Source organism: Manacus vitellinus, unplaced genomic scaffold (genome assembly GCF_001715985.3).
Source record: "Manacus vitellinus isolate BGI_N305 unplaced genomic scaffold, ASM171598v3 scaffold_57_pilon, whole genome shotgun sequence".
Lineage (NCBI taxonomy): Eukaryota > Metazoa > Chordata > Aves > Passeriformes > Pipridae > Manacus > Manacus vitellinus.
The window spans coordinates 3694153-3707705 of record NW_021940666.1 but is presented as its reverse complement, the minus strand read 5'-3'; the positions used below and the strand labels follow the sequence as shown (position 1 = coordinate 3707705).

General features: G+C 36.0%; 1 protein-coding gene across 12 annotated transcripts in view; it reads left to right on the top strand.

Moving 5' to 3' along the window:
• PPFIA1 (PTPRF interacting protein alpha 1) overlaps window positions 1-12388 on the top strand; it is a 53537-nt gene extending 41149 nt beyond the window's left edge. For 6 of the 12 annotated variants that reach the window (XM_018081818.2, XM_018081817.2, XM_018081823.2 and 3 more), the window contains 11 exons: window positions 673-754; window positions 876-1076; window positions 1873-1935; window positions 2479-2505; window positions 3912-4087; window positions 4179-4276; window positions 4956-5131; window positions 5680-5748; window positions 7208-7373; window positions 8609-8679; window positions 9996-11394. In XM_018081818.2, the coding sequence (XP_017937307.1) occupies window positions 673-754; window positions 876-1076; window positions 1873-1935; window positions 2479-2505; window positions 3912-4087; window positions 4179-4276; window positions 4956-5131; window positions 5680-5748; window positions 7208-7373; window positions 8609-8667 (1117 nt within the window). In that variant the 3' untranslated portion in view covers window positions 8668-8679; window positions 9996-11394. Of the gene's footprint in view, window positions 1-672; window positions 755-875; window positions 1077-1872; window positions 1936-2478; window positions 2506-3911; window positions 4088-4178; window positions 4277-4955; window positions 5132-5679; window positions 5749-7207; window positions 7374-8608; window positions 8680-9995 lie in introns of all 12 variants that reach the window. The other 6 variants (XM_018081819.2, XM_018081825.2, XM_018081824.2 and 3 more) reach the window with 4 other exon arrangements.
• The last annotated feature ends 1165 nt before the right edge of the window (window positions 12389-13553 follow it).

Sequence of the window (13553 nt, the reverse complement as noted above, 5' to 3'; positions counted from 1 at the left end):
ATATATATATATTTCTGAATATTTTATCATCTTAGATCTGTCCCGTGACACGGTTCAGAAGGCAAGGAGATTTTATTTGATTTAAATAGTGAGAAAATACATAGTGTAGGACCTTGGTTCCGTAGTATTGCTGCTTATCTTCTTAATTCTACATTTGCAGGCATGAATAAATAACATAAAACAGTAAAAACTGTTTAATTAGGTCAAGTTGTTTTTTCAGAATTTCTAAGGAGAGTGAGTGGAGGCTTAACCATATACAACTAGCTTTCAAAGGCAGTGTCAATATGCTTTTTTTAGACTTTATCAATTTTTACAGACGGGCATAGCCAAGCAGCATTACATGCCTATACCCTTAACACTAGTTTTGCAGCAGTTGAGAATTTAATTGCCAGATGAGTCTGACATCTCCTCTTTGGGTTGGGAGTGTTGGTTAGAGTGTCACTAGGGCTTTTAGACAAAAATTTCTGAAAGGGAAGATTCAGCATCTCTGCTGCTCTCAAATTTCCAGTCCAGTTCAGCTTTCATCCCTACATATTCCTTGTACATGTGCTGTACCTGCCTTAGGGAGTGTATCATATAAGGCATAAGTTAACTCTTGGAAAGAAGGTAGTTTGAATGCAGTGTTTAAATTGTAACATCAATTATATGTCATGACTGTGTCTGTAATTTTAGGCATGAGCTGCTGGAGGAAGCCAGAAGACAAGGTTTGCCTTTTGCACAGTGGGACGGACCTACTGTGGTTGTGTGGCTGGAGGTAAGTGGCCCTTCCAAAATAAACAAAAAGCCCCCTCAGTGTACAGCCTTCTAAAGAATTGAAGGTTTTGAAGCTAGGACTGCTTCCCAGATCCTGTGTACTCCCTGTTTTTGTGTTCCAGCTGTGGGTTGGGATGCCAGCCTGGTATGTGGCTGCTTGCCGAGCAAATGTGAAAAGTGGTGCTATCATGTCAGCCTTGTCTGACACGGAAATACAGCGGGAAATTGGGATCAGCAACCCCCTGCACAGGCTCAAGCTGAGGCTGGCCATCCAAGAAATCATGTCACTGACAAGCCCATCTGCCCCTCCCACCTCAAGGACGGTAAGGAAAGTGATCCAGCATGGAACATCTTTAGAATTTCCCAAAATTTCACTCTAAATATGTAACAGGAAGGATTTGAGCTTCTACTAAGAATTTATGGAAACATTAAGTTGTAGAAGGAACACATTATTTAAATGTAGGATGTTTCTTCCTTTCATGGGAATTAAATGAAGGAATAACTCAATTTTCTTTCTCAAGGGAAAGGGAAGTTTATTTCATTATGTGTAATCCAAAATATTTAGGGTGTGTGTTATTTGCCTCATCTTTTGGCCTTGGCAAAATTTATAATACAGACGAAGTAGACATGTGTGTGCAGAAATTTGTAAAATAGTTGGAGGTTTTTTTAATCCACATATCAGGCCATCAACTCCAAATAATTCAGACTGTATAAACTAGGAGTTCACCTGTCTCTCAGGAGTCTGTGTGCCCTGCAATCTAAAGTTATTCCTGGGATTACATACTAGATTACAAATGCATTTTTTGGATTAGGACAGAGCCAAGTGTTTACCCATTGATTAAATCAGTGTAAGCCAAGTGTTTACCCATTGATTAAATCAGTGTAAGCTATTGATGATGTTCAGCTTTGTTAATCTCTGAAGGAATTTGGTCCCCGTCAGTAGCTTTTATTGCATGCTATGACTTTCAGTAGATGTACCTGTACCTGACTTTAGCCACCATTGCTTTGCCCATGCCTGCTCCTTACATGTACCGATTGCTTATTTGTTCTGCAACCTCTCCTCTTTGTTACTGCTTTCCTTTCACTGGATGGGATTGATTCCCTGTGGGCTCATATTAGACCACGGGAAATGTCTGGGTAACACATGAAGAAATGGAAAATCTTACAGCCACACAACAAACGGTTAGTTTACAGTGTTGCCACTTCTGTTCTTTAGAGTGCTTTTCCCACGTTTTGAACTTTTGAATCAAGTACCTTTTGATCTTTTTTTCTTCTTTTTTTTTTCTTTTCTTTTTTTTTTTTTTCAAATTAACACACTAAAATTCTGGATTGTTGCTTCTTCTAATTATTAACTTGTTACCTGCATCTTGATTTTTTTTTTCCAGAAGGGAATAAAAAAAAGTAAATCAGCATTGATAAGATTGTAAACAAAACTCTAATCTGTAAAATGGAGCTCTGATTTGATTAACTAATAGCCAAATTGAAGTATTGGTGCAGAAATTTCTTCTCTTCACTAAACTTAATCAGTAGATGGGTTTTGCAACTTCCCATACAAAATAAGTGCCTTCTCTATGATTTTTTACATTGCATGATGCTTGCTTTTTCTAGATTTTTTTTGGTATGCAGTAGAAGTAGAGTCTTGCAGTGCACCATTAACTTTGATCTCCTTACTAAACTTAAATACTAATATGTGTGTGTTCTTTTGCTTTTCTAACCACGTAACAGGAAGATGAGGAGGGAAGCTGGGCTCAGGTTGGAAACTTTATCTAATATTACAGACTGTATGTAAACTGTCCCAATAATTAGAGCATAAAAGAATCTGTTTTTCCTTTATAGCAGCCTCTTTTAGTGATTTTTTTGGATGTGACTTGGGGATTGGGAGAGGGGGGAACTAGTCTTATCTCTGTACAATGCATACTTGGAAGACACCTCTTTATATTTAGGTGATTTCAATATTTTAGTGTTTTGGCTCTGGGAAGCCAGAATTCCAGGAAAAATAACTGCTCTGTGCAGGAAGTCCCTGTTAAACCCAGCCACCATCACAGGTGTGCTGCAAAACACCCTGAGCCTAGATAGTTAAGTAGATTTCTATGCACTAATTCTGTAATCCTTCTTGATTAATTGTTTTGTCTTAAAGTGGTGATAAATCCTAATTGTATTTTCAGGCATTGATATAGTTGGGTATTTATACAGGGATATAAACAAAACTCAGGATTTACCCATGCCCCCTATCTTTGGACAGCGTAGTCTCTTCTTGCTTGGCTACCCTCCAGCTTAAACCTGGTTAAGTCCCATTAACTAAGTCTCTGATACTCATTTGCTTATTGTCAGTGATAACAATCACAACTTGGCTCCCTGTGCCCACAGTAACTTCACTCTGCTACCTACTGATGGCTTGGAGAAGTGCATTTCCCTGTGGCCCTGTTCCTTTCTGGAAGGTGTTTCCTCCAGAGGGGAAATGAAGCTTTTGACTTTTAAATGCACAGGGGGAGAACAAAAGGAATTATTACCCTTTTGAAAAAAGGAACTGCTGGGTTTTGCTGCTCAAGGAATTATTAGATATATAGTTACAAACTCTTACAAACTCTCATCTTTTTAGATGTTTTCTCTAAAAAATGCCTGGTTGATTTGCAGATCAAAACTGCAATGAGAAAAGTCTCTTGGGATAAGAACTGGGATTTACAATGGCTTGGTTTTGAGTAGTAGGTTTTTATTATTTTGTGAAAATAGCTAAGTGTATTAAAAACTCTCTGCAGTTATATTTGTGATATCTTGTCTTTAAAAAGTCACATGACAAATAAGATTCCCCTCCAGTTATCAAGACAGTCAGCATTTGTAACATCTCAACACAATGAAATTCTATGGCTTTTGCTATCAAACCACATAGATTAGCCTTTTTTTACTTTTATTAGCTCTTGCATGTTTTTTTCATACTATTCCTTGAAATATATTAAGGCAGTTTTACTTGCTGATCTGCATATCTGAACTTGCTTTTCTCCATGAGGATTCCTTCTTCAGAAAACACACATGTAGTATTCAGTATTTTGATGTGCTTATCTTCATAGACTAAGAATTAAGTAAGCAATTTCTTTAAAATATGCTGTGTAAAATAGCTTTTTCTTTTATTTCTCATTTTTTAATTTTAAAAAAAAAAACAGACACTTGCCTATGGTGATATGAACCATGAGTGGATTGGCAATGAGTGGCTCCCAAGCCTGGGGCTCCCTCAGTACCGCAGCTATTTCATGGAATGTCTTGTGGATGCTCGAATGCTGGACCATTTAACTAAAAAAGACCTGCGCGGGCAGCTCAAAATGGTGGACAGCTTTCACAGGTAAAGAGATTTAAGCTGGAGGTCTAACTTTCAGTAAATGTTTTCATTGTCTCTAAGGTTTTTTTCCATTATTTTTCTCTCTTCTGAACAGAAACAGTTTTCAGTGTGGAATCATGTGCCTACGAAGACTGAATTATGATCGAAAAGAACTTGAAAGAAAAAGGGAAGAAAGCCAGAATGAAATCAAGGGTTAGTGTAGTGCCTTGACCTCAGTCTGATTCTAACATGTTTCCACTGATCAACCTCAAAAATTTATTGACAAAGAAAAGTCATTAGAGCAAGGAATCATTTATAAAATACTAAGTGTTAAATGAAGGAGATGTCTGGATGTAGGCTCTGACCAGTGAATGATGAAACACATAATTAAATCATTTACTTGTGCAGAGATGTGCTACAAATGTGAGAAGTCTTGAAACTCTTACTGCTCTGAAGTTTGAAACTAAATGTTTTAGGAGGATGGGGGGGAGTTTCCTTATTTCTTCTTTTTTTTTTTCCCCAAACATTTTATAAGAAAATATCCAAGTAACTTAGGTATTTAGATCTTCCAAATTTGTGGTAATTATGGAACAAGGAGGAACAAGAAAAAACAGGGTTGAAACTCAGTTTTCCAAGACTTCCCATAGAAATTTTGTTTCCTGCCTAATATCAGAAGTCTTTTCTGATATCTGAGACTAAAAATTTGGGGTTACCTTGTATAGAGCTTGCTTAGCAGCCTCGGTGCCTGCTCTTCTTCTCCTTTCCTATTACAGTATAAAACGCTTTCCAGCAAACTTATGTTTACTTTCCACTTGAAATTTATGATTGGGGTGATTTTGCTCAGAAAAGTTGTATTGTTATAAATCTGCCAACATTTTTTTTTCCTCTACAGATGTGCTTGTGTGGAGCAATGAAAGGATGATCCATTGGGTCATGTCCATTGGTCTTAAAGAATATGCGAATAACCTTGTCGAGAGCGGAGTTCATGGTGCTCTTGTGGCCTTAGATGAATCCTTCGATTACATTGCATTAGCTCTCCTATTGCAAATCCCCACCCAGAACACACAGGTAAGCAAGCAGAAGCTGCTTTATGGCTGGTAAGAAGGTTAAAAATGGAACTGACTGGGTTTTTTTCATAGGTATGTGCATGGCTTTCTATTCCCAGCTCTAGAAAGTTCAGAAATGGAAAATTGTCCATTATCATATAAGAGAAAAAACTTAAAATTATGCTTTTCTTATAGTTTTATACTTGTTAATAACAATTTTCATTGGTAGATTTGTTTGAGGGGAAAGAAATGGTTTAAGTATTTTCCTCATTGCCTATATTCACGACACAAGTGTACCACTCATCATTTTTGTTGTTTGCTAATTTTTACTCTGAAATAATTGCCAGAATCATGAACTTTAATGTCATAGCTAAGGGAAAGTTAAGTCTTCCTTAAATTTTTAATAAGTTACAAATTAAATTGTAACTTTTCAAGTATCAGGTATGTTTATTAATCTGATAAGAAAGTATTAAACAGCTTGGGTTCCATTACGTTTTTTAAATCATTATAGGTTACTAATTACTAATTTTTTGGAATTAATTACCATTTCTTTCATACCACAAACTTTAGGCTCGTGCTGTTCTGGAGAGGGAATTTAATAACCTTCTTGCTATGGGCACTGACAGAAGACTTGATGAAGTAAGTTACTTGAGCTGTTGACCCATTTTACAGTCCTGGAAACTTTATCAGAACTGTTAAATGAAAGAATTTAGCTTGAACCTTTTGAAGCTTTTGACAGGATAGTGACAGAAACCTTAACTTGAAACTCCTTGCCTTTGAGAGTTTCTAAATATGACAGAGTTTGTATATTTAGGTAAGATGACTTTGAATATGAAAGTATGGAGAAGATTTGCAAGTTTACTTTTGTAGCTTGTGTGGTTAATATCTAATAGCAGCACTTTGGGCTGAATCTTCTTTATCTAAAATATGAGAAAATTAGTGACCAGTGTGGCAAATTAACAAAGTTAATAATAGAGAAAGACACTTTGTCCTAACAAGCAGTATTTCAAATAGCTTAGAGTGTTTTTTGAGAAATCTTGTGGTGTTAATTTTGATTAATACTAGAGTAGAGGATCACCAGGTGTGTTCACACATCAAAGTGATTTCTGACGGACAGTCTGTAATCTTAAATGTATAAACTTCACTGAAATGGAATGAGTATAAAACTTTGGGTGTGAGACTATTTTGTAGACCCTGTGAACTCACAGCATAAGGGAGATAGTGCTGCATCTTTAACCTTTTCAGTTGCTCTGTGCTGTAATTCTGTGAACAGTTTCAAGCAGGTGTTACTTCCCCAAGGCAGTCTTAGCTCTGGGCTGCCTCCTCTTTGGTGCTGGTGGGAGTTTATGTAGTGAAAGTGGTTCGGATTAAGGCTGAAGTGGCAAACCCACAAACCTTGGTTATTTTTGTGTTCATCTCTTGCCTAATGCACTTGTTGCAGCCCTTCTGTGGCACATCCTGATAGCTCTGTTCTTTGTGTGCATCTCTACTAAGCTTTAATAACATATCAGAAAACAGCTTGATTGTTTTCTGAGGTACTTTTCCTTAGACTTCAAACTGCAAAAGGAGTTTGGAGGGAACAGATGTTTTCTCTGTTCTAGTGGCACAGGGCAATTTGATCATGGAGATCTCTTCAAATAACATAGATGCTTGTCTCCTAATTCTAAATTTGAGGTAAAATGGCATTCAAAGGATTGAACTGTTTCTAAATGGGAAGCTGGCAAATGGAGTGCCTAGTGGGTATATTTGCGTGGACACAATACCTTCACTGCAAAAGATGGGTTTGAAAGTGGGACTCAAACTGTATTTAGTAAATGCAACATTGTATTTCTGAAGTCGGAATATGACTTGAAAGATGCAGGTATATTAATGGGTGAAGGAAAATGCACTTGGGTAATTTCAAGTTAAATTTAAACAAGTGCTTAAGCAAAACACTGTGTGACAATACAGTATTTATTACACTTGCTATTTCCTCACAGTTAACTCAGTGTTGATACATTTACTTAAGATTGTCAGTAATCCTTATAATGTCAGTAACAATCCTTCAATAACAATCCTCCATTTTTGGCATTGGTAATGTTGTTTATCAATATGACAGGATGATGATAAGAGCTTTAGGAGAGCACCTTCATGGAGAAAGAAGTTTAGACCAAAGGACATCAGAGGTTTAGCTGCTGGATCAGCAGAGACTCTTCCTGCAAATTTCAGAGTTACAACCTCAATGTCTTCACCCTCTATGCAGCCAAAGAAGATGCAGATTGATGGTATTGGTTTTGTATTATTTTAAGCATGATGTGCTTTTTTTGCCTGAGATTTACAGGGGAATCAAGTTCAAATGACCTTTTTACTGCTTAAAAGCATCTGCCTTGTGCATGGTTGTATGTTTAACACTGTGTTTAACCATAGGGTGCTTTGCCATTTCAGGAAGGTCTACTAGATGTTGAGTTTCTTTTTTACATCATTGGAGTAACAAAATCAGAATTATAGTTAGAAATAAGTGTAATTTAAACTAGGAAAATAAAATGGCATTTTAGTAGAAGTCATTTAATAATCTAATGCATAATTAGTAATTACCAGCAATTAAGACCAATGGAAGTCCCACTTCTGAAATGCAGTAACATGCATTCAAGAATGATGTGAGAAAACTTACTCAGATAATTTTGAGATTATTAAAACTTGAGTAACCTGTGCATTACCCCCTACAGTGGTCACTTAAATATTGATCATACTTGAAATCACTGCTTCATTGGTGTACACTTAATGGTCTATATGTATGCACAGACACTGATATGAATTGAAAAAAACAACAAAACAACAAAAGCAAACCCCAAAAGTCTCCTCTGGAAGTGGAAGTTGATTACATCTCACATGAGGGATCTTGTCTGTTTAAAAACAGCCTCTGTAGTATCATGAGAATGAACTTTGACTTGAATTTGTTTTACAGAAGACAGCTAAAAAATGTATTTTGTTGGATGAGAACTGCAGCATAATCTATCAGAGTTGTCTTAGGTTCTGAAAATTGTATTTATGAGTAAAACTCAAAGAAGGAATCTTTGCATTTGATGAGCTCTTTTAAATCTTAGATACTGTCACTAGCACAAAATATTTTCAAGAATTCATGTGGAAAACTCCATAAGTTAAAATAAGTGAAGTCTTTGCTAGTCTTTGCTAAGTGAAGTCCCTTTCTGAGATATTAAATAAATACTTATGAACTACATAAAGTAGTAAATAACTTATAAAATTACCTTTACCAATGTCTGCGTGCTAGTTGACCTGCAGGATTTTTAGAATTCTTTGTTAGCCACTGAAACTGGGAGTGGTTAATATATAGAGACTGTAAAACAAATTCTGCTTTTCTAACTTGTAACCTTAGAGCTAGGTGAGTACCAGAGCTGTAATCACATTGCTGTGATGGTTTGGGGTTTGTTTGTTTGTTTCTTTTTTTGAAAACTAACATGCATGCTGTGTTCTGCATGTCTTCCCATGCTTCTTGAAATAGGCAGTGTATCAGGAACACAAAGATTGGATTCTGCTACAGTAAGGACCTACTCCTGTTAAAGCCTTCTCCTGGTGAGTAAAGTTGATAGGTCTGCTGGTAAAGCAGCTATTTATGGAATAAAACATCAGGTATTTTATTACAGTGGTTTTACACTAAGAAAACTGTTCAAGTTTTCAGAGTAGATTTATGCTGAAAATCTAGAGCTTGTTTCCTACAATGAAGAGTGAGTGTTTAAATACTTAGTTTTGTCAATATTGTAGCTTTTTGAAGGTTTTCGGCAGCCTGTGCTATGTAGAAAGTGTTGAAATCAAAAACTGGGTGAAACACAGCTACTGAAAGTGGGAGGGAGGGAAGAGAACTAAGTTGGGCATGTAAAGGAAAGAAAATAATTTAATCTGTGACACTTCACTTCTGATTGTTGATCTTTCAGGGTCTTTGCTTGGTTAAAGTTATCCCACTAAAACACACTTCAATATTGAATGGTTATAGGGATAATTCCATAGTTCTCCAGTTCTTGGATGCTCTATGCCAGTATGATTGCTTAGGTTGGATTTAGGTGATTGCAGCCTAAATTTGGAGCAGTGCTGACAATAAAAGGCAGCTTGATAGCACAAGTGTAACACAAAATACATGTATTGTGGCTTGTGAAAGGTCTGTAGTCCTGCCTTCCTAGAGGATTTTGAATGTTTCTTCAGCAGCCTGTGCTGTATTTTCTCATGAACAGAATTTCTCTCCTTTTGCAAGTAAGTCAGGAAACTAAATTTTTTAATATTTACTATAATTGATTTAAAAAAAAATTCAGTGAATCTTTCTCCTTTGTTGGTATTTTTTATGGACTGTAAATTGTCTCTTCTTGCACCTTCTTTCTTCTTACTGGTGGCATCCCTTCCAACTCATGTACTGACTGCCTTTTCTTCAAATTCTGAACCTTTTTGCCTGTAGGAATTTAGTTGTAAAAAGTTCTTCTGTATGGAATTCTGAGAAGGGAAACTCTTGCACATGGAAACTCAGATCATGTGAATCTGTCAGTTCATAATCTCAGGGGCTATTTTAATTTTTTTTTAGTTCCAAGGAACTGAAGTTTTAAGTCTTCCCCTCCCCCAGATTGTCCCCATGGATTTTCTGTAGTCAGGTGACCTGGGATGAAAATCTTCCAAGCAGAAATACTTGACCTTATGTGCTTTACTTTGCATTGCAATAGGAGATTGCAGAAGGCAATAAAATTCCATACAGCATGGCATAGCAATATTTTGATACGTGACTGCTGCACTACTGAGCTGCTTGTGAAAGTGCTAGAATGAAATGTTAAAAACCTGCTAATGGAATTTTTTGTGTGTTTCTTTTCTTGTTTGTTTTTTCCTTGTTTGTTTTGTTGTTGTTTTTGCAGTTTACCCACACTATTTCTACCGGTGATATGCAGCATTTTGAACATTTGGAACCCTTAACCTGTTAATACTTGTTAAATGGACACTTTGAGATATTTTATTACAGAGTTTTTAATTAGCAAATAAATTCATGAGTACTACAGAGAAAATATTTTAGAATCTAAATGTTTCCTATATTTATGTGACTTCTCATTTATATAGTTACTTACTTTTTCAGTTTCTATTCAGTCTACAAATCAAATCATTGCTGATTTTTTATTCTAATTTTAGTCTTTCCAACTGAATGTACTGTAATGCTTGTATGTATATGTCCCTATGAGCAATATAGGGTTTTTGTAAATTATGCAGTTACTGTAATTATCATTGTTTTTTAATAATGAAACTGAAGGTGAAAAGGATTTTAATACCTTTGTAAAAGTATCATGACACCAAGCAGTATATATTTTGTCTTTTTGGAGCTGTTAGACCTGAAAACAAGCCCAGCTTTTTTTCAGATATTGATATAGGAGCTGTGGTACACAAGTGTTGTTCTCCTCAGAGCTGTATCTTTCCACACAGAGGACTTGTCGAGTAGTGGCAGTTTGACTTTATTCAAAATAGAACGTGTTTTAAGAGCTGGGAGGAACTGAGGAGAACACGTTTTAGAAGTGATTTTGACTCACTCATAACACACTCTGCTGTATTTGTAAAGCGACTCTTCACAGTGACTGAAAACAAGCCATAAACCAAGAACTGTTTGTATTTTTTCTTTTCCTTAAGTGAGGAAGACAGACTTCATAATGATTCCTGGTCATAGGCCACAGGCCACAGAGAGGTTTTTAGGGTTTTTTTGGTTGAAAACACTTGTGGAAAGATGCTGGTGGAACTAGTTTTAATGGACCAATCTTAAAGCACTGCAGCCTCATGTCAGGTGAGTAGGGAAAGATGAAGGTACAATGGGCTGAAACCTCAAGCAGTGCATCTTCTAATAAAGGCCTTACTTTTCTTATGTAAGTCATCTTATATGTTTTGTAAACTTGTTCTAAAGAGTTGTCTGGACTTTAATTTTGATGGGTGTTGCTATTTTGGACTGTATGAGTAGAAAATGTATCTGATACTTGTAAATGGCATATTAAAAAGCCAGCAAGAATCTGTTCAGATGGTGCATTATTTATTATGCAGCAATATATATAGCATGTCTTTTTTCTCTTATTTTGTTTTCCACTTTTAACTTTGCTTGTAAAACTGAAATTCATTGTTATTGTTCTGGGTTTTTTTCTATTAATCTTTTGTGTATCTTCAGATTATGTAACAATATGTACAGTCTACTTTTGAACTATTTTTATCACAGTATTATTTATTGCTTTCTTTCAATAAAGTACTGATGCATTTTCCACTGCCAATAAAACACTATGGAAAAGCTGAGATCTAATTGTGTGCAGGCAGAAACTTTTGCAGTGAGCGGACATGATTGTTTGCTGCCCTGTAGATCTTGTTTCAGATGATGACCTTTCTCCAGTAGGAAAAAAGTACTCCATTAGAGGTGACATTTTCTTTGGAATTGTTCAAGTTCACATGCATTAATCAGTTTTGGAAAAAAACAGTTTTCTGAAGAAAATGGTTTTATTGCCTCCTTCTACTCATAGTTACAGCTGTGATTTGCTTTTAAAAATGGTAACAAAAACTACCACACAACTTCAGTGTGTTCTGGTCCACGTGACGGAGATTGAAGTGCTGTTCTAGGTAGCACCAAGAGCTGCTTTGTTAACAAAATGAGATTATGACCATAGTGATATTTGGGGAGAAACACAGGAGTCGAGGGAACCAATACAATATTGGGTCACAATAGGGCTGTTTATGTCAATTTTAATACATTTGTAAACCATTTCTTGTGTAGAAGAGAAGACAGAAGGATAAAGTTACAGAATAATGGAAGCAGTAGTGAAGCATATTCCATCATGTCCTCTGGATCAACAGAAGGAATGCCTGGAATGGAGAAATATTGTCACTGATGCTCTAAACATTGTTCAGTAATGCATCTGTTTGTCTGGCTTGTCTGTATGAGTTGCTCTCTGTTAATTTGCAGGCTCTTTTATATTTTCAGAGAATCTATCTTCCTAGAAAAAGCTGAAATGGAACTGCAAAAGGAGCTCCTGACTCGCTGTTCAGCTGAATTTCACTGTTTAGAGAAAAAATTGCATAGACGTTGCTGGTCACTGATGTAATAGTGGGTGTTCAAAGTCGTGTATTGTTGCTTCTCAAAAGTGAAACCAATGCGGGGTAGACTTGTAAAATGTGAAAAGAAAATGCATTTATTATTTTAAGGCTGTAAAACCTTAAGTGTTATGGAACAATGGAACTGATATGAGAGCTAGAATAAATGAGTGAAATGGCAAAAAGCTTTCACAAACTGGCATAACTGTGTGGTGGCTTCCTTCTGAATTACACAGCTAAACTGTCTTGGGTAAAACAAGAAAAACATTTATTTAATTTTCATGACACACACAGACCCCCTCCCTGCCCAAATTAAAAATAGTGTGGAAAAGGCACATGGGTATGTTATAGTAATCTGTAAATAACACTTGATTAAATAGAGCTTTTTGTAAATGGCCCGATGTCTCTAAAGGCTTTAGTTGGGAAAAGTGCTGTAAAAATTATAGTTGGCATTCTGTCTGCAATCAGGAGATAGTAGAATTATCTGAGTGAACTTCAAACTTGCAATTTTTACATGTTTAGAGGACAGGGAATCTCAAAATAGATGTTTTAACTTTGTCTTGCTCCTTTCAAACTGCTATACAATTAGAGCACAGGAAGTTGCTTTAGCAGTGTTTTAGGGACAGGAGTGACTTATGCCAAAATTTGGAGAAAGGTGAAGTAATGAAGTAGAATAAATTCAAACAGAATTTATTCTTGGAACTTGGTAAAGATTGGGAGGGAGGACCAACAAAGTAAATTTCCAGATAAATAAAAATTGATACCATGTTATGTTTGTGGGTGATAATTTTTGAAGAAAATAAAGAGTTACTTGGCCTTTAAAGGAAAATTTTTCACTTTGCATTGTCAGCGTTGTAGATTTGGTGCACTGCTTAAACTCAAGTTATTCTAAATTTAATTAATTTCATTTTTTGTTAATAGTAGGGGTTTTGGGGGGCAAAAATGCAGTTTTGTTAACTTAGGTAGCAGTGCCTTGTGGTTTTGTATGGGATGTTGGAACAGATGGGTGAAAAGTGGTATGTATAAATGTGGTTGGTATTCCTACCTGTACATAGAGGGACATGCGAAGACTCCAAAAGGGCCCAGAACAGAGCCAGAAGTAATTACCAAAGGATTCAGACTCTCTGAGCCTGTGTTCTCCTCCAGCAGGCAGCTTTATGAGAGGAAATTTAGCCCAATTTTTAAAGTAGACTTTATAGGGAAAATTGCACTATATTTAATCCAGAAAAAAGTAATTGAGCTTGTTTATACTGTGAACTGGCTACACTTGGAATTAATAAATATTCCTGTTCACCTGGATTTTTTTATCTTAGCCTTTATTACAATTTGTGTATTTATTTGTCATGTTTATTTGCTGGAAATGTTGC